This window comes from Sciurus carolinensis, chromosome 5 (genome assembly GCF_902686445.1).
Source record: "Sciurus carolinensis chromosome 5, mSciCar1.2, whole genome shotgun sequence".
Classification (NCBI taxonomy): domain Eukaryota; kingdom Metazoa; phylum Chordata; class Mammalia; order Rodentia; family Sciuridae; genus Sciurus; species Sciurus carolinensis.
Window position 1 is genome coordinate 168,042,234 of NC_062217.1, and position 20,495 is coordinate 168,062,728.

A 20,495-nucleotide genomic window follows, 5' to 3' on the forward strand; every position below is an offset into this window, starting at 1 on the left:
TCCCAGACTGCAAGTCTGTGGGCATCGTGCCTTGGTGCATAAAACTTACATAGAAATGCTCTGACTTCTATGTCTTTTTTTGTTCTTTTTCTTGTTCATTTTTTGGTAGTGAAGATTGAACCCAGGGGTGCTTAACTATTGAGCCACATTCCAAGATCTTTTCATATTTTTTGTTTAGAGACAGTTGCTTAGGGCCTGGCTGAGTTGCTGAGGCTGGCTCTGAACTCATGATCCTCCAGCCTCAGCCTCCTGAGCCACTGGGATGATAGGCGTGCACCATCGTGCCTGGCTGTTTGGTGCCTAACCATACTGCCTTGCACATTTGGGTGGCCCGTTTTGTCTCCAAGTTGGACATTTCTTTCCTTTCTCTCCCCTCGACTTCTTGCATAAAGTCTTCGCAGAGGATGGGAGTGCCCTTGCTCTCTGGGCTTTCTGTAAAGCAGCTGCCTGGGGTGATGGACAAGGGAGGCAGAACAGTGGATATTTGAGCCCTGCTTCCCCAAGAGCAGACCGTGTCCCAGTTCCCTGCTGAAGGGCGCTGCTTCTTAGAAGATTCCTCCAGCAATGGCTGACCCCTAGGCCGTGCTGAAGGCGTCTTGTCAGTTGGCACTTGTAAGGAAAATCATGTGCTTTGAACCAAACGTGATTCTGGTGGCCTCTGCATCCCCTCTTCTGTGATTCCATGCAAAGAGTGAGCAGCTCAGGCCAGGACAAAGCTATGCTGCAGTGTATCTGCTTTAAACCCTTGAGCGCTGGGACCAGCAGTGACAAAGCTCAGATTTCTGAGGTGTGACATCCATGCAGATAGCCACTGAGCACAGGCCCCACACAACCCACAAAGATCGGGAGAGATAGGAGTTCTTCCTCACAGTTAATCAGTGTCATGCTTGAACATAAGAGTTCTCCTGTGAATTTCCAGCGACTTCCACAAGGGCAGCTGATGCGGGTCTGTGTCAGGCCTCAGGGGACTTCTGTCCCTGGGGTCCCATCACTTGGCCCCTAGGGGACTGTCTCCCATCCAGTCATCCTGCTCCACCCTCAGCGAGGCCTCCCTCTTTGTCTTGGGCTTTGCTCTGAGAGGAAGTAGACATGTTAGTCTCCTCACCTCATGGCTTTGGGGCTTTTCCCATTTTCTGGACGTCGTCTTAGTTCTTTGCTGGGAATCAGGTTTAGCCCTGTAGTATAACTCCTCGTCCAGGGTGTCAATAAGCCGTGAGACCAGCACGTGGTCACTTTGAAGAAGTGCAAATTAGAGTCAAGGAGAGAAGCCCATACCCCCTCCCCCAGGGCTCCTTTGCCCCACTGAAGCAACCGGGGTGGCAGGGGGATGTGGCACAGAGGGTGAGGGAGGGAGCAGCCCACGGAGCCATGCTGAATCCAGAGGCTCCATTGGGAAGCGTGGTCTTCAGTTGAGGCCACCCATAGGGGGACGTCTACCTGGAGTCCCCTGGGCTAGGACTGCAGTTGTGCACAGGTGCTCCATTGACTTGTGTTCCGGGGGCCCTTTCAGCTGACTCAGCACACAGCTCACCACAAGGCAGAGGAAGAGTGGGTTCCACTTGACCACCTCATCTAGCCAGTGTCTCCCTTAAGGATGGGATGGAGGACAGGATCTGCTTGGACTCCTCGCAGGAGCCTCCATTTGGCAGTCAACTCCCCTTTGCGGGAAGGAACCGGCATGAAGAATGCCTGACCTGCTCATTGTCCTCCTCCTGAGTCCCAGCTTTGCCAACTTCTGTGTAACACATCTGACTCACCCTTCTCTCTCCCACAGGTGCCTCGTTTCCCTCAGGGACTCCACTCCCAGGTGAGTCCATCTGCCTCCTGACTTCTGGGTGACCCTCTCTCCTTGCTCCTGTTCACAGCCCCAGCTGGTAGCTCTGAGAAGGTCTATGGAACGTTCTGGCTGCTGAGCCCACAGAATGTTCATCCTCCTTCCTGGCTTGGTGGGCTAGGAAGATGCTACCCTGACCTGAGTTGCTGAGCAGCAGTCCCCAGTGCTGTGGTGGCAAGGAGCCTCTCCCCTGGGCCATTTCTACTGGAACACATCATCCCACTCCTGTGGGAGGGGACAGCAGGCATTTTTCATGTCATATAGCCCAGGCATGTCCTGAGTGATTGTTTTAACCAAAAACCATCCTTGAGAAAAAAACCGTATTTCCCTTTGGGGACTGGGGTGCCTGGTTGGCATTGTGGTGCACCTGCAAGGGCCTGGTCTTGCTCACTGAGACGCTCTAGAAAGGCTTCTTGCTCCCTGAGCCACAGAGCTTCTCTGACTCCGCTATCCCTGATCCCAGTCCCAGGTCCCTAGACCCTACTTCAACTCCACACCCCTGCCTTCTAATCTGGCTTTGTTGTCCTTTCCAGATTGGTGGCATACAACAACTCCTAACTATGGTAAGCATTTTTGGATTAAGTTCAACTTTGACTCCACACGCCCTGGCTTCTAATCTGGCTTCTTCTCCTTTTCAGGTTGGTGGCGTCCATCAACTCCTGTCTATGGTGAGCATTTTTGGATTAAGTTCAACCTTGACTCCACACCCCCTCCCTTCTAATCAGGTTTCGTTTTCCATTTCTGGACTGTTGGTATACAACCACTACTGCATCTAGTAAGCATTTTTTGATTCAGTTAAGGCTTTGACATTGGAGAATTTTGAGACAGCTCTGGTCTGGTGTGGGGTGGACCCTGGACTTTGCATGAAGTCTCCATCTGCTCCCCAGCTCATTCACCATGAAGGGTTCCCTTCAACCCTGTTGTGCTTCATGCTGGAAAAGGGATCTGAGTCAGGATGCTTTTGCTGGCAAGTGACATGAGCCCAACTCAAACCAGCTAGAAAGAATTAGTTGGTTCAGAGGTGTAAGATGTGTACTTTTAGATCTGGGGCTTCAGGTATAGCTGGACCTAGAAGTTTCTGAACATCTGTTCCCCTAGGTGTTTCTTAGGCACACTGATTCTGTGTGGGGTCACTGTCAGCTTGCATTCTGCACATAGGGGAGAGGCAGGAGTTTCAACCCAAGTCTATATCCCACCATCAGAAAGAGTCCACCTGGCCCCACTTTTATGACTGATGACTCCCAGAAAGACTCTGAACCACCTCCCTGGCATGAGATCCCTTCTGCAGAGTCACCTGTATGCTCCGATGACTCAGGATCATTTGTCCATGTTCAGAGTTACAATTCTCTTAGGGGAAATGGGGAAGATGTGTGTACTGGGCCCGTTTTGAACTTTGCAGTATGAAGCTTTTGTGATTTTTTAAAAATAGTAAGTTTCTGTTTGTAAATGAAAGTGTTAAAAACCAAACAAATACCAAAAAGAACAGGAAGAGAGAAAGCTGTCCCCAAGGAGACTTCTGCTTTCCTTTGAAGCTCTCGGCTGGGTCCTGTTGTTATCCCCCTTCCTCTTCCAGGTGTCTGCTCCCCAGCTGTCCTTTGTCCCTGGGTGAGAGGCTGAGCTGTCAGTGGGGTGTCCATGGAGGATCGCAGGCCTCTCTGTGTCCTGTCAACCTGCTCAGTTGTCTGCCTTAGGGACCATAGGAGTCACAGCTCATCCTCGCTGTGGCTCTGTCTTGAGACTGGGATTCTGGACCCTGCAAGCAGGGAGGCACCGTGGCCAGAGTCACTGCTCCTTCACCATGACAACTCTGGCTTCCCCAATCTTCTGAGAGGGTGACAAATAGTGGGCTCTCCTGGCCTCACTCCAAAACCACCTCAGCAAATCTACACCCTCCAGGGAGAAGTTCCCGAGCTAGTGTTAAGCTCCCTGAAGGTTCCCTTGGTCTTCGGGGCAGGGCCTTGCCAGGTCTATGGGCCTGGAAATGGCCACTGTTTGCCAGTTAGTGAGGTGGAGAAGGACACGAGTGCTGTGAGAGAGCAGGAAGCTTTTCTCTCTCAGAGAGGAGACCGAGGAGACCATCAATGGTGGGCGTGAAGCAGTGGTCCAGGGCCTCCGTTCTCTTTGCAATTCTGTAATAGAGATTTTTCTTTCTTTATAAACTAACAATTGACTCTGGACATATGATAATGCATATATTCACATATATCCATTATGTACGTGTGTGTATATACAAGGTCTGCACACATATACACGCATGTGTGTATATGGAGCGCCCATTAATATCATTTCCCTTTTTGTTGCCTTATTTTGGTAAAATATATTCATAACATAAAATTTGCCATTTTATTTTCTTCTCCTCATACTGGGAGTCAAATCCAGGGCTTTGCACAGGATAGGCAAGCCCTTTACCTCTGAATGATATTCCCAGCCCAAATTTTCCATTTTAGATTGTACAATTTAAAAATTTACCATTTAGCATTTTTAAATTGTGTATCTCCATGACAGCGAGTGTCTGTGGTGTTGTGTAACCATTACCATCATTTGCGTTCAGACCCTTCATCATCCCCAACCAAAACCCCACTGACCAATCTCATCTCTTCCTCTTTCCCCAGCTTCTGGCAAGTGCAGTTTTGCTTTGGGTGTCTGTGGATTTGCAGGTCCTGGTTATTTCACATGGAAGAGGCATTAGCTTATTTCATTTAGCATGTGTTCCCTTAGTTTTGCATGTAGGAGCGTGTCTTGTCTTTTCATTGCCACACGCCATTCCACTGTACGAATGTGCCCACATTGCATGCACACGCCACCTTGCGCTTACCCCAACACCCCAGGATGGACACACAGGCTGTCTCTGTCCTGAGCACACACAACTCTTTGCTGGCATGCCTGTTCCCATCCTTCTGGGGAAGGGCCTGGGAGCTGGTTGTCTGGGTCACATGCTAAGTCAGTGGGTGACTTGTGGAGAAGCTGAACTGTTTTCTGCTGGATGCTGGTGTTCCCGCTGGCAGGGCTGAGGGTGCTGGTCTCCCCGTAGTTCCCAGCACTGGTCAAGGTGTGACTCGATCATCACAGTGTCCTAGGGGTAGTGAGGCCGCATCTCAGTTGGATGTTTTTTTCAGTACGTGGACCTTGTGCGTGCCAGGCAGGAGCCGTCCCGCTGAGCCACCTCCCCAGCCCCTCACTGGGATTGGGACAGCACTTCCCTACTGACAGCTAATGCCCATCTCTAGGACCAACTGATTATGGTTTGGAGCTGAGACTGGTGAATGGAGGTGACCGGTGTCAAGGCCGAGTGGAGGTCCTGTACAGAGGCTCCTGGGGCACCGTGTGTGACGACCTGTGGGACACCAACGACGCCAACGTGGTCTGCAGGCAGCTGGGCTGCGGCTCGGCTGTGTCTGCCCCTGGGAATGCCTGGTTTGGACAGGGCTCAGGGCCGATTGTGCTGGATGACGTGAGGTGCTCTGGAAGCGAGCGCTACCTGTGGAACTGCCCCCACGGAGGCTGGCTGTCCCACAACTGTGGACACAGTGAGGACGCAGGAGTCATCTGCACACGTGAGCCCCTGGCACCCCCAGACTCTCACCTTGGGAATGGGCTCTGACCAGCGCCCTGGGCTGCTCTTCAACTGTGTGCCCGCTCCTGGGTGGGGCCTGTGGTTCTGCCCTTGGACAGACAGGAGGCACCTGCGGGAGGTGTGCTGGCAGGAACGGCTCCAGGCTGAGCCTGAGGACTCTCTGGGCTGGAAGTGCACCCAGGGGCTGGGCGAGTCCTCCTCACATGGGACCCTGGGAGGGCACTGTTGGCCTGCACGTCCCTCCCTGAGGAGCCCTTCCCTCCTGTGGGGACGTTGCTGCTCTCCAGCCCACCCCATCTCACTGACTCTCCCTTTGCTCTCCTCCTTGGTCCCCAGTCACCTGGCCCCGGGGTGAAGTTCAAAGTGGCCCATCACTCTGGGCAAATGCCCCCTTTCCTGTGGGTTTGCAGCCACACAGGTCATCAGCTTTTCATAGTGACCGCATCCCAGGGAATTCCTGGAGTGTGCCATGGCACCAGCTGAGGTGCCGCCTGTGTGGTCATCTGCCTGTGCGAGACAGTGTAGGGGGAGGGCCCTGACCTGGGCCCTGCTGTCCGCAATAGGACTCACCAGACCACCAGAGCTGGTGGTGATGGGGGCCATGTCTGATGCGGTCACAATCATCAGGGTGGCCAACTGGGGACATCCTGGCGAGGGAGAAGAGGAGTCTTTGTCCACTTCAGAATGGGGGTGGGGGTGGACAGGGGCTGCCCTTCTCAGGGGAGTCCCCGTGGGAGGCCATGGTTGGTCAGTGTGAAACTCACCCCCAGAAACTGCTGTGCTCACTTTGGTACTTTCTGGGTGGCGTCTGCCTCTCCCAGCACCCAGGGTGCTGGCAGGACCACGGAGGACTCCTGAGGACAGTGTTGCTCCATGGTCTTCAGCCTTAATAAAGGCAGGGAATATAGGAACCCCAGCAGGCAAGGATTCCAGGCCCAGGTCTGATGTCACCCACGCCCTGCTGTGTCCCACAGGGCTGGGTGTCCTGCAGGGAGGCAACACCGGCTGCTGTGGGGAGCTGAGCACCATGTTGCTGAGGCCCCTCTGCTGCCGCTTCTGTACCTGAACCTTTAGCTTCCAACATGTGACCCTGGACCCCCAGGCCACGCTCTGTCCCTCCCAGATCACTCTGGGAAGCAGGGTTAAGAAACCCTTTTTGCACACGTGTGAAATCTTGCTAGCAATTTCTCCATGTGCACAGAGATGTTTTTCTGGTCACGTGCATTTTCCCAGACTGCAAGTCTGTGGGCATCGTGCCTTGGTGCATAAAACTTACATAGAAATGCTCTGACTTCTATGTCTTTTTTTGTTCTTTTTCTTGTTCATTTTTTGGTAGTGAAGATTGAACCCAGGGGTGCTTAACTATTGAGCCACATTCCAAGATCTTTTCATATTTTTTGTTTAGAGACAGTTGCTTAGGGCCTGGCTAAGTTGCTGAGGCTGGCTCTGAACTCATGATCCTCCAGCCTCAGCCTCCTGAGCCACTGGGATGATAGGCGTGCACCATCGTGCCTGGCTGTTTTGTGCCTAACCATACTGCCTTGCACATTTGGGTGGCCCGTTTTGTCTCCAAGTTGGACATTTCTTTCCTTTCTCTCCCCTCGATTTCTTGCATAAAGTCTTCGCAGAGGATGGGAGTGCCCTTGCTCCCTGGGCTTTCTGTAAAGCAGCTGCCTGGGGTGATGGACAAGGGAGGCAGAACAGTGGATATTTGAGCCCTGCTTCCCCAAGAGCAGACCGTGTCCCAGTTCCCTGCTGAAGGGCGCTGCTTCTTAGAAGATTCCTCCAGCAATGGCTGACCCCTAGGCCGTGCCGAAGGCGTCTTGTCAGTTGGCACTTGTAAGGAGAATCATGTGCTTTGAACCAAACGTGATTCTGGTGGCCTCTGCATCCCCTCTTCTGTGATTCCATGCAAAGAGTGAGCAGCTCAGGCCAGGACAAAGCTATGCTGCAGTGTATCTGCTTTAAACCCTTGAGCGCTGGGACCAGCAGTGACAAAACTCAGATTTCTGAGGTGTGACATCCATGCAGATAGCCACTGAGCACAGGCCCCACACAACCCACAAAGATCGGGAGAGATAGGAGTTCTTCCTCACAGTTAATCAGTGTCATGCTTGAACATGAGTTCTCCTGTGAATTTCCAGCGACTTCCACAAGGGCAGCTGATGCGGGTCTGTGTCAGGCCTCAGGGGACTTCTGTCCCTGGGGTCCCATCACTTGGCCCCTAGGGGACTGTCTCCCATCCAGTCATCCTGCTCCACCCTCAGCGAGGCCTCCCTCTTTGTCTTGGGCTTTGCTCTGAGAGGAAGGAGACATGTTAGTCTCCTCACCTCGTGGCTTTGGGGCTTTTCCCATTTTCTGGACGTCGTCTTAGTTCTTTGCTGGGAATCAGGTTCAGCCCTGTAGTATAACTCCTCGTCCAGGGTGTCAATAAGCCGTGAGACCAGCACGTGGTCACTTTGAAGAAGTGCAAATTAGAGTCAAGGAGAGAAGCCCATACCCCCTCCCCCAGGGCTCCTTTGCCCCACTGAAGCAACCGGGGTGGCAGGGGGATGTGGCACAGAGGGTGAGGGAGGGAGCAGCCCACGGAGCCATGCTGAATCCAGAGGCTCCATTGGGAAGTGTGGTCTTCAGCTGAGGCCACCCATAGGGGGACATCTACCTGGAGTCCCCTGGGCTAGGACTGCAGTTGTGCACAGGTGCACCATTGACTTTTGTTCCGGGGACCCCTTTCAGCTGACTCAGCGCACAGCTCACCACAAGGCAGAGGAAGAGTAGGTTCCACTTGACCACCACATCTAGCCAGTGTCTCCCTTGAGGATGGGATGGAGGACGGGATCTGCCTGGACTCCTCGCAGGAGCCTCCATTTGGCAGTCAACTCCCCTTTGCGGGAAGGGACCAGCATGAAGAATGCCTGACCTGCTCATTGTCCTCCTCCTGAGTCCCAGCTTTGCCACTTCCGTGTAACACATCTGACTCACCCTTCCCTCTCCCACAGGTGCCTCGTTTCCCTCAGGGACTCCACTCCCAGGTGAGTCCATCTGCCTCCTGACTTCTGGGTGACCCTCTCTCCTTGCTCCTGTTCACAGCCCCAGCTGGTAGCTCTGAGAAGGTCTATGGAACGTTCTGGCTGCTGAGCCCACAGAATGTTCATCCTCCTTCCTGGCTTGGTGGGCTAGGAAGATGCTGCCCTGCCCTGAGTTGCTGAGCAGCAGTCCCCAGTGCTGTGGTGGCAAGGAGCCTCTCCCCTGGGCCATTTCTACTGGAACACATCATCCCACTCCTGTGGGAGGGGACAGCAGGCATTTTTCATGTCATATAGCCCAGGCATGTCCTGAGTGATTGTTTTAACCAAAAAAACCATCCTTCAGAAAATAATCGTATTTCCCTTTGGGGACTGGGGTGCCTGGTTGGCATTGTGGTGCACCTGCAAGGGCCTGGTCTTGCTCACTGAGACGCTCTAGAAAGGCTTCATGCTCCCTGAGCCACAGAGCTTCTCTGACTCCGCTATCCCTGATCCCAGTCCCAGGTCCCTAGACCCTACTTCAACTCCACACCCCTGCCTTCTAATCTGGCTTTGTTGTCTTTTCCAGATTGGTGGCATACAACAACTCCTAACTATGGTAAGCACTTTTGGATTAAGTTCAACTTTGACTCCACATGCCCTGGCTTCTAATCTGGCTTCTTCTCCTTTTCAGGTTGGTGGCGTCCATCAACTCCTGTCTATGGTGAGCATTTTTGGATTAAGTTCAACCTTGACTCCACACCCCCTTCCTTCTAATCAGGTTTCGTTTTCCATTTCTGGACTGTTGGTATACAACCACTACTGCATCTAGTAAGCATTTTTTGATTCAGTTAAGGCTTTGACATTGGAGAATTTTGAGACAGCTCTGGTCTGGTGTGGGGTGGACCCTGGACTTTGCATGAAGTCTCCATCTGCTCCCCAGCTCATTCACCATGAAGGGTTCCCTTCAACCCTGTTGTGCTTCATGCTGGAAAAGGGATCTGAGTCAGGATGCTTTTGCTGGCAAGTGACATGAGCCCAACTCAAACAAGCTAGAAAGAATTAGTTGGTTCAGAGGTGTAAGATGTGTACTTTTAGATCTGGGGCTTCAGGTATAGCTGGACCTAGAAGTTTCTGAACATCTGTTCCCCTAGGTGTTTCTTAGGCACACTGATTCTGTGTGGGGTCACTGTCAGCTTGCATTCTGCACATAGGGGAGAGGCAGGAGTTTCAACCCAAGTCTATATCCCACCATCAGAAAGAGTCCACCTGGCCCCACTTTTATGACTGATGACTCCCAGAAAGACTCTGAACCACCTCCCTGGCATGAGATCCCTTCTGCAGAGTCACCTGTGTGCTCCGATGACTCAGGATCATTTGTCCATGTTCAGAGTTACAATTCTCTTAGGGGAAATGGGGAAGATGTGTGTACTGGGCCCGTTTTGAACTTTGCAGTATGAAGCTTTTGTGATTTTTTAAAAATAGTAAGTTTCTGTTTGTAAATGAATGTGTTAAAAACCAAACAAATACCAAAAAGAACAGGAAGAGAGAAAGCTGTCCCCGAGGAGACCTCTGCTTTCCTTTGAAGCTCTCGGCTGGGTCCTGTTGTTATCCCCCTTCCTCTCCCAGGTGTCTGCTCCCCAGCTGTCCTTTGTCCCTGGGTGAGAGGCTGAGCTGTCAGTGGAGTGTCCATGGAGGATCGCAGGCCTCTCTGTGTCCTGTCAACCTGCTCAGTTGTCTGCCTTAGGGACCATAGGAGTCACAGCTCATCCTCGCTGTGGCTCTGTCTTGAGACTGGGATCCTGGACCCTGCAAGCAGGGAGGCACCGTGGCCAGAGTCACTGCTCCTTCACCATGACAACTCTGGCTTCCCCAATCTTCTGAGAGGGTGACAAATAGTGGGCTCTCCTGGCCTCACTCCAAAACCACCTCAGCAAATCTACACCCTCCAGGGAGAAGTTCCCGAGCTAGTGTTAAGCTCCCTGAAGGTTCCCTTGGTCTTCGGGGCAGGGCCTTGCCAGGTCTATGGGCCTGGAAATGGCCACTGTTTGCCAGTTAGTGAGGTGGAGAAGGACACGAGTGCTGTGAGAGAGCAGGAAGCTTTTCTCTCTCAGAGAGGAGACCGAGGAGACCATCAATGGTGGGCGTGAAGCAGTGGTCCAGGGCCTCCGTTCTCTTTGCAATTCTGTAATAGAGATTTTTCTTTCTTTATAAACTAACAATTGACTCTGGACATATGATAATGCATATATTCACATATATCCATTATGTACGTGTGTGTATATACAAGGTCTGCACACATATACACGCATGTGTGTATATGGAGCGCCCATTAATATCATTTCCCTTTTTGTTGCCTTATTTTGGTAAAATATATTCATAACATAAAATTTGCCATTTTATTTTCTTCTCCTCATACTGGGAGTCAAATCCAGGGCTTTGCACAGGATAGGCAAGCCCTTTACCTCTGAATGATATTCCCACCCAAATTTACCATTTTAGATTGTACAATTTAAAAATTTACCATTTAGCATTTTTAAATTGTGTATCTCCATGACAGCGAGTGTCTGTGGTGTTGTGTAACCATTACCACTATTTGGGTTCAGACCCTTCATCATCCCCAACCAAAACCCCACTGACCAATCTCATCTCTTCCTCTTTCCCCAGCTTCTGGCAAGTGCAGTTTTGCTTTGGGTGTCTGTGGATTTGCAGGTCCTGGTTATTTCACATGGAAGAGGCATTAGTTTATTTCATTTAGCATGTGTTCCCTTTGTTTTGCATGTAGGAGCGTGTCTTGTCTTTTCATTGCCACACGCCATTCCACTGTACGAATGTGCCCACATTGCATGCACACGCCACCTTGCGCTTACCCCAACACCCCAGGATGGACACACAGGCTGTCTCTGTCCTGAGCACACACAACTCTTTGCTGGCATGCCTGTTCCCATCCTTCTGGGGAAGGGCCTGGGAGCTGGTTGTCTGGGTCACATGCTAAGTCAGTGGGTGACTTGTGGAGAAGCTGAACTGTTTTCTGCTGGATGCTGGTGTTCCCGCTGGCAGGGCTGAGGGTGCTGGTCTCCCCGTAGTTCCCAGCACTGGTCAAGGTGTGACTCGATCATCACAGTGTCCTAGGGGTAGTGAGGCCGCATCTCAGTTGGATGTTTTTTTCAGTACGTGGGCCTTGTGCGTGCCAGGCAGGAGCCGTCCCGCTGAGCCACCTCCCCAGCCCCTCACTGGGATTGGGACAGCACTTCCCTACTGACAGCTAATGCCCATCTCTAGGACCAACTGATTATGGTTTGGAGCTGAGACTGGTGAATGGAGGTAACCGATGTCAAGGCCGAGTGGAGGTCCTGTACAGAGGCTCCTGGGGCACCGTGTGTGACGACCTGTGGGACACCAACGACGCCAACGTGGTCTGCAGGCAGCTGGGCTGCGGCTCGGCTGTGTCTGCCCCTGGGAATGCCTGGTTTGGACAGGGCTCAGGGCCGATTGTGCTGGATGACGTGAGGTGCTCTGGAAGCGAGCGCTACCTGTGGAACTGCCCCCACGGAGGCTGGCTGTCCCACAACTGTGGACACCATGAGGACGCAGGAGTCATCTGCTCAGGTGAGAATTCTCTGTCGTCTTGTGTAGGTTTGCTCAAGTAGGGCTCCTTTATACTGGCCTCTCTTACCCTGAGTCTGGGAGATTGGCATTTTTCCTGATACCTGCACAAGGCAATGACATCGCGGATGTCACTGGTGTGTCTGACTGTGGTGGCTGTACTGTGGCTTCTTCCTGTGTCAGACAGGAGTCAAGTCTCCTGGAGCTTTAAGAATGAACTCCCCCAATGCTACTGTGTGGAGACAAGCCCTTGAGGTTTGTGCTGCTCCCAGGGAGCATTTCTGAGAATGAGGAGGAATTTGCTTCCAGCATTTGTCTTTTCTTCATCCTGTGGCTCCTTGCAACACACCTGGGCAGTGAGACTGACTCATGTTTTCTTCCCTTTCCTGGAGATGCACATACAAACCCTCCCTTGCCAGGTGAGTGTGCTCTGCCCAGCCCAGAGCATTCCCCTCTCATTTCTGGAAGGAGAAGTGGGACAGGGCACAGGGCCTTAGGAGTGAGTGCTCTCTGAGGGCTCTGAGGTTTGTGAAGGTGACATGCTGAGTCCCCAGCACCCTCACCTCCATCTGGCTCAGCTTTGGAGAGACCCACCAGCTCCTGCTATTGCTGTTGACAGTGTTCATTCTGATGCTGTTGTGCAAGAGGCTCTGGGCCTTGGGTCACTTCAGATGTAAATTTCTGAATTAGAACATAAGTAACTGTGGACATGACCCAGTAAATTGACTGTGCATGTTTGTCTAATAAAGAATCCCTTCCCAGAGCATTCTTGTGCTGCATTGATAATATTCTATGCCAAATATGTTGGGAAACACTGCAGTCTGCAGCCCTTACTGAGTCTACGTACTCCAGCCTCTAATCAGGAAAATGACTGAACTGGGCTCCTCAAGCTAATGACCGTGGAATTTAAAATGTAGCTGGTAAAATTCTAAAAGATTTTCATTTTCTTTCTAGATTGGTGGCACTCAACAACCACCACCGGTCCCACCACTCCTAGTAAGTATCCTGCCTACATTCGGGACCGGATGTCCTATTCCTTAGCTTATCCCCAGAACTCAGCTCAGTCTGCACACCTGCCCACTCGCTGGCAGGCCCCACTGTGCACGCGCGCGCGCACACACACACACACACGCACATGCACACCCTTCACACCTCCCCTGCCAGGAGGATGGCTTCGACTAGGGACTTCCGCTTCTTCATTTCAATGAGAGAAATATTCTTAAATAAATAGACCATAATTTTATTTCTCATAGTATCTTCAAAACCTGGGAAGGAAGAAGGGCGACAGAGTATAAATGGATCATTTCATAGTGATGATGCTTTCTCATTAGCACACTATAGTTCCAAAACCTTTCTCTTGCTCTTAAAATGTGATCTGGCTACTTTTGTATCATTAAGTCTTTCCTCACCATTATTTTATATGCCCATATTATTTTTATTGTCCAGCTATGCATGAATTGTTTAACAGATCCTCAGTCTCTGTGCCTTTAAGTGGTTTATATTTCATTATTCTAAATGATTCTGTAACATAGACTATTTTCATAGAGAAATCTTTGCACATATTATCATTTTTTTTTCCCTTTAGGATAGACATAGACCTAGGGGGCTAATGGTAGCACGGTGCCTGGTATACAGTGTGCCTGATGAATATTGGCTCTTCCCACGTGGAGTGTTTTCTCTGTGTTTGGCCAAATTGCCCCTGAAAAAGGTTATAAAGTATGGAATGGTGAAAAAGATAAACACATCACCGGCCTCAGGTAGTTCACTTACAGGATTAAATATTTATCTAAAATGAGCTATGAAGTTCCAGTTTGGACAAGTGCTTTCAAGGACAGGCTCCAGTGTGCCAGAGACCTTCCTTCCTTGGGGAGCTGAGCAGTTCTTTCTGGAAGTGACACTTAAGCTGAAACTTACAAGGGACACAGGTCCGAATGCCGAAGGCTCTTCCAGCCTGGAGTGCTGTGGAGGTCCAGGGAGGGATGGAGCTGGCTCCGTGGGGGTACTGTGAGAGGGGTGGGTGAGGCCTCGAGGGGGGTTCAAGCTCCTGACGGCATGGAGCCCTCCCAAAGTTCATGCTGGGAATTTGCTGCATTGGAAGTTTGTTTGCAAAAATCATACTTATCTTTTCTGCTCAACCATGTGTTTCCTGAAGGCAGAGGCCACATCTGCCTTTTTCATTACTGCATGCTTATTACCTAGTATTTTGTCTACCATTCCAGAAGTATTATAAATAAATGAGTGAATACAAGCATAATTACTATTGGCATTTTGGCAAATGTCTCTCTCTCTCTCTCTCTCTCACACACACACACACACACACACACACACACAGTAGAGTATGATTTATGTCCCCTTTTTTTAGCATTCACTTTCACTTGAGGGGATATGAGAAATACTTCTGCCTTAAAATTAATGCTTTTTATGGCATTGAAATTATTCCTATACAATAAGGCTTAATAACTGCATAGTTTTCCATTGTGTGCCTAGATGATAATTTAGTTTTAAGCAATTACTACTTGTAGCACAAAAGACTTGCGTCTAAGTTACAATTAAGTCATGTCATAACGTGTGGAGGATGAACGTGAAGACCCTCACCCTGAGGAGGACTGCTTGTCATGAAACACCTGAAGACAATGAGGATGTCCCTCTCTCTCTCCTCTCTAGGACTGCCTTCAAATTGTGGTGGCTTTTTAAACAGCCCCAGTGGGAACTTCTCCAGCCCGTTCTACCCTGGGTACTACCCCAACAATGCCATGTGTGTGTGGGAGATAGAAGTGCGTTCTGGGTATCGCATAAACCTGGGCTTCAGTGACCTGCGGTAAGTCTCACTAGGTGCCCTGGTCAAGGGTCGGTCGGTGCCCACAGCACGCCTGGTGGTTCAGGCCTGGGCTGGGACGCTTTTCACTCTCGGGTGTCATGGATGCGCTTTCGTGATGCTTTGATCCCTACTGGGAAGTCCTTTGATCTGTTGGAGAAAGAGCTAGAAGACAAGCTCGTGACCCACAGCATCACTTGTAATGTCCAAACCATCCAGGAAGCGGGTGGGTGGCAGGAATTCCAGTGTTGACTTGGGTACGTTTTTTCCCACGCAGCTTGGAGCTCCACAGCAATTGCAGTTTTGATTACGTCGCAGTCATCGACGGACCACCGAGTAGTACTAATTATCTGGGGAGGATCTGTAATAACAGCAGCCGGATATTCACATCTTCTACCAACCGGATGACTGTTCAGTTCCGAAGTGATGCCAGTGTCCAAAACCGTGGCTTCTTGGCTTGGTATAACTCCTTTCCCAGAGGTAAGTGCAGACCCGTGAGGCCTGCTGGATTTATCCAGCCCCCTCTTATGAGTGCATTGTGGCTCCCGGGGAAATCAAAGAAAGGCTTTGGCAGTGTTTGTCCATTCTCATCTCACGGCTGACCCGTGTGAGCCTCAGGAGTGGTTGGTCCTTGGCCATGGCAACCAGATGTGCAGAATAGGGGACATGCCTGGCCTGGGGTCTGCTATTAAGTCCCGGTGACTCCCCTTGCCGAGCCAGCACCTCTCCATCCCGAGGCGGGGGACCTTTGAAAATGGGGGAGGGGAAAGGTTGGAGGACTCTTTGGTTGAGATTCGTGGTGGGATGTGGTCATCTTTCGCTGCACGTGTCTTTCAGATGCCAGCTTGAGACTGGTCTATGGAAACTCCTCCTATGGTAACTGTGCTGGGCGTGTGGAAGTTTACCATGCTGGCAGGTGGGGCACAGTTTGCGATGACTCCTGGAATATTCAGGATGCACAGGTGGTCTGCAGACAGCTGGGGTGTGGACCAGCACGATCAGCCCCAGGAAATGCCTTCTTTGGATCTGGCTCTGGCCCCATCACCCTGGATGACGTGGATTGCTTGGGGACGGAATCCACACTCTGGCAGTGCCGGAGCCGCGAATGGTTCTCCCACAACTGTGGTCACCAGGAAGATGCTGGTGTCATCTGCGAAGGTACAGCACAATGTCACGGAAGGGCCCATTTCACCTGTGACCCACTCTCAAATGAGAGCTCGAGGCCAGTGACTGCCAGTGAGGAGGGAACAGCAGGAGCTTGTCAGCTCATCCCCTTGGTCTGTCCCCTTCGGAAGACCATGCAGGGGCCTGTTTTCCCTTTGGATGGTTTCTGGATCCCAGGGCCACATGCTGGAGACACATGTGGCTCCATGACCTCAGCGATGACAACTTCTCTAAGCTTCAGTTTTCTCTGCTCTTCAGTGGGGGGATCATGGCAGCCCTGCTTCCAATGGCAACTGCGATGATTTTAGAATGTTTCTGGCAGCTAGAAAGTGATGGTGGTTGGGACCTCAGCTCTGTGGTGCGGATGACCCTCAAATAAGGATGGGGCTGGGAGAGCGGCAGGGAAACGCACTAGGCCTCCTCTCATCTGTGGTAACTCAGTGGGCCGCAGCGCCCTCACTAGAAGGGCCAGTTAGGAGTTAGCTGGGCTGTCCCTGCTTTGTTCTGACCACCCCTCCCAGCCACAGTTTTGTGACCGATGCTTTTCTTCTGTCTCATTTCAGGATACACAACGACACCTAGTAAGTGCTGTAATTTCCACTCACTTCCGGCGCCACCTCACTGCGTTGCCCTGACCGACATGCCCTGCCTGGCACGCTGCAGGCCCTGCAGCTGACGGCCCAACCCGGCAGGGCTGGCCTCTCTCTAGGCCCAGAACAGCTTGGTCCTTCAGTGGCCTGGTCAGTCGGGCCTCAGATCTCCAGGGCGTTCCCAGTAGGGGCCTGCCACCTGTAAAGACGCCTGTCCTCGGACCCCAAACCTGTCTGGGGTGGGCCAAGCAGGGCCTGCTGTGTGGCAGAGCTCACCGTGCAGTGGGCAGGACCCCCTCACCCTCTGCTCCTCCCGGTGCTCTCCTGGCACCTAAGCTCTTTCCTCTCCACCCTCCCCTCACCTCCTCTCACCTCCTGGCTTCCTGCAGCTGCAGTTTTGGACCTGCCCCTCCCATCCATCCTCCACAGAGCAGACCAAGGCGCTTCATGAAATGCCAATGTCAGTCCCGGTTTTGGGGCTTCCATAACTCACTCCCTGCCTCTTTTTAGTGTCCCCCTCGCCGTCTGCACTGCAGTCCTCAAATCTCTCATGGCAGGCCCCCCTGCACATGACATTCCCTCTGCGCAAACCCCCCTCTTTGCCCGCCTGCCTGGTTTGTTCCCCACTCACTCTGGGTCAGAAGCCAAGCCCCTGGTCCCACCCCTCCCCGGGCGTTCCTCCACCTGGGCCTCAGTCCATGCCTTTGGTCCTCTCTTCCCACTGAGGGCAAGCCTGAGTCCAGCCCCCACTATAAGCCCAGGGTTGGTGCCGTGCCTGGCACAAACAAGCCGTCCCTCAACAACCACGTAAAAAGTGCTGGAAAGCTGACCACGATTCTCTCTGTTTGTCAGCAGCTCCTGTTTCCACCATCAGCTACCCAAATGGTAAGTTCTGGGCTCCCTGCCAAGTCCGTGGCAGAGATGCCCACAATCCTCCTTCCCTCCGCTCCCGTGGAGGGCGATGAGAGGGTGGGGCACAGCCTCCCTGGGGGGCTTCTCCCAGCCCTCAGTGGGTGGTGCAGGTCCAGGCTCCTCTTGTCGGGTTTTGAGTAGAAATTCCTCCAGGTGACTGAGCCGTGTGCTGCAGGCTCCTCATGTTTCCATTTTGTTCTGGCAGTGAACTACTCCTGCGGAGGCTTCCTGTCCCAATCATCAGGAAACTTTTCTAGCCCATTCTACCCTGGGAACTATCCAAACAATGCCAGATGTGTGTGGGACATCGAGGTCCCGAACAACTATCGTGTGACCATCATCTTCAGAGACGTCCAGTGAGTGCGTGGGTGCAAGCGGAATGAGTTGGGGACCCGACATTTAGAAAGAGAAGGCATGGGCAATTCAGGGGTGGGGTTTGTCCAGCGACATTTTTTTATTACGGGTTCAGTTTTTGACCTAGCACAGGAGCAGCCCATGTGGGTGGTGGTCTGGGGACAAGATCCCTTGAGTAACAAGGGCTCTGGTTTCAGGTCCCTGGTTTGTCATTAATTTGCTATGTGACCATGGGAATCACTCCACTTTCTCAAGGCTCAACCCAAGGAGTGGGATAATATGCCTGCTCTCCTTTCCTTTGTTGATTCTGGGACAGAAGTATGTGAAAATGCTTGGGAAATGTCACCTACTGGGAGGGACTGTTGTTAGGAGTAATGATATTCTCAAGGGGAACAATGCAAATAATCCCATTAATAATGGCACCCATTTGGGCCTCTTCCCTGGCCTCTCCCTCCTTCCTCCATGAGTTCCCTGGATTAGGCAGAGGTGGGCATCTGCTGGGAGGCCAGGTGGTCTGTTCCTCAGTGGGAATCATTGTTCTAAGCTGAAGGAGACATCACCAAAAGTGTGTTAATATCCAAGGAGGGAGTGGCCAAGCTGAGCAGGAAGAGGAACCCATAATTTTTAGAATCCTGGATGCAGGAAACCATGATTTCTCCTCTAACAGTCACTGCAGAGCAAAATGAGTGACCTTGGAAGTTTCTGCTTTAGAAATTCATGTGGGATTTTGCAAAAGGTATTTTATTTGGGTCTCACTACAATACAAGGGCTGCACCTAAACCTGACTGATTCTTTAGCCAACATCTCAATGGCAATGACGGCCACCGTTAGTGACATCTTAGAAAGCACTTTTCCATAGGCCATTTCACTGAAGCCTCACCGTGGCCCTCGTCAGTGTGCAGGAACAGGGTTATTTCACCCTCGTAAATAGGAAACCTGAGCTTCAGAGAGGTTATTTGACTAACCTAATATTTATTTACTCAATTACTTGTTTCCATCACTATGAATTCATGGATATTTTTGTTTTATTTATTTATTTACATTTTTAAAACTTGTTCTTTTTAGTTATACATGACAGTAGAATGACACATTATACATACATGGAGTATAACTTTCCATTCTCATGCTTCTACATGATGTGGAGTTTCACTGGTCACGTATTCACATGCGAACATAGGAAAGCTATGTCCAGTTCATTCTACTGTCTTTCTGATTCCCATTCCCCTCCCTTCCTTTCATTCTTCTTTGTTTAATCCAATGAACTTCTATTCTTCTCTCCCCCCTATTGTGCGTTAGCATCTACATATCAGAGAGAACATTTGACCTTTGGTTTTTTGGTATTGGTTTATTTCACTTAGCATGATAGTCTCCAGTTCCATCCATTTACCTGCAAATGCCATAATTTCATTCTTCTCTATGGCTGAGTAATATTCCACTGAGCATATATACCACATTTTCTTTATCTATTCATCTGTTGAAGGGCACCTAGGTTGGTTCCATAGTCCAGCTATTGTGAAATTAAACTGCTATTAACATTGATGTGGCTGTGTTACTATAGTATGCTGATTTTAAGTCCTTTGGGTATAAACCAAGAAGTGGGATAACTGGGTCAAATGGTGCTTCCATTCCAAGTTTCCTGAGGAATCTCCATCCTGCTTTCCATAGAGGTTGCACCAATTTGCAGTCCCGCCAGCAATGTATGAGTGTACCTTTCCCCCCACATCCTCACCCACATTTATCGCTACTTATATTGAATGTTTGTTTTATTCTGGGGGAACCAGGAATCCTTTGATGGAAGAAAGATGGTCTAAATTAGGATGTGAACCCTTCCTTTTATGATTTGAAAGATTATGGCAGAGAGGCTGCAGATTTCACGTGTGTCCCCAAAAACTGAACACAGATCCAAGCATAGTGGTCGTGGGGAGACAGACCCCCTCAACTCAAGAAAATCAATGTCAGAGTTCTTAGCACGCAGTTCTTGACCCCCCGCCAGGCCTGAACCCCTGTGTCAAGTTCCAGACTAAAGCGGGCTAAAGTTGGTGCCCTGTCCCTAGGCTTGAAACGGGCTGCAGCTTCGACTACATCGAGGTTTTCGACGGCCCCCACCACAGCTCCCCTCTCATCGCCAAGCTCTGTAATGGCGCCACTGGCTCCTTCACATCCACGTCGAACTTCATGTCCGTCCGCTTCATCAGCGACGTCAGCATCACGCGGAGAGGCTTCCAGGCTGAGTTCTATTCCACCCCTTCCAATGACAGCACCAGTGAGTGCCCTGGGGAGTGCTGGGTTAGGAGTGCGGCGGTCACCGCCGGGGGCCTTCTGCGGCTCAGCTCTCCTCGGTGGTGAAATAAGAAATTAGAGCAGCCCCGTCAGGTCCCAGGTTTGCGTTCCTGCTGAGAGAGGCCGTGGGCAGGTTCTGGGTTCTGGCTGCCTGAAACGCGCTCTGACTGATGAGTGGCGTATGGGCCTTATTGTAGTCGGCAGAGACACAGTAGGAGGCGCAAGAGGATGCGCTCAGCCCGTGGTGGGAAGTCAGTGCCCACAGCACAGGTGACTACTTGGCTGGAAGTTTTGTGACCATCTCAGAGTATGGGACACTGGCCATGTCCTGAGACCTAACACATTTGCCTTCTAGCCGAAG

General features: G+C 51.2%; 1 protein-coding gene across 1 annotated transcript in view; it reads left to right on the forward strand.

Annotated features, from left to right (window-relative positions):
• Positions 1–20,495, forward strand: part of Dmbt1 (deleted in malignant brain tumors 1) — a 45,028-nt gene that overhangs the window by 16,311 nt on the left and 8,222 nt on the right. The window contains 16 exon segments of the mRNA XM_047553880.1: positions 1,775–1,807; positions 2,368–2,397; positions 2,473–2,502; positions 5,062–5,388; positions 8,408–8,440; positions 9,003–9,032; positions 9,108–9,137; positions 11,696–12,049; positions 12,974–13,015; positions 14,684–14,837; positions 15,112–15,314; positions 15,672–15,992; positions 16,562–16,579; positions 17,441–17,473; positions 17,706–17,856; positions 19,909–20,117. Coding sequence (XP_047409836.1) covers positions 1,775–1,807; positions 2,368–2,397; positions 2,473–2,502; positions 5,062–5,388; positions 8,408–8,440; positions 9,003–9,032; positions 9,108–9,137; positions 11,696–12,049; positions 12,974–13,015; positions 14,684–14,837; positions 15,112–15,314; positions 15,672–15,992; positions 16,562–16,579; positions 17,441–17,473; positions 17,706–17,856; positions 19,909–20,117 — 1,998 coding nt within the window.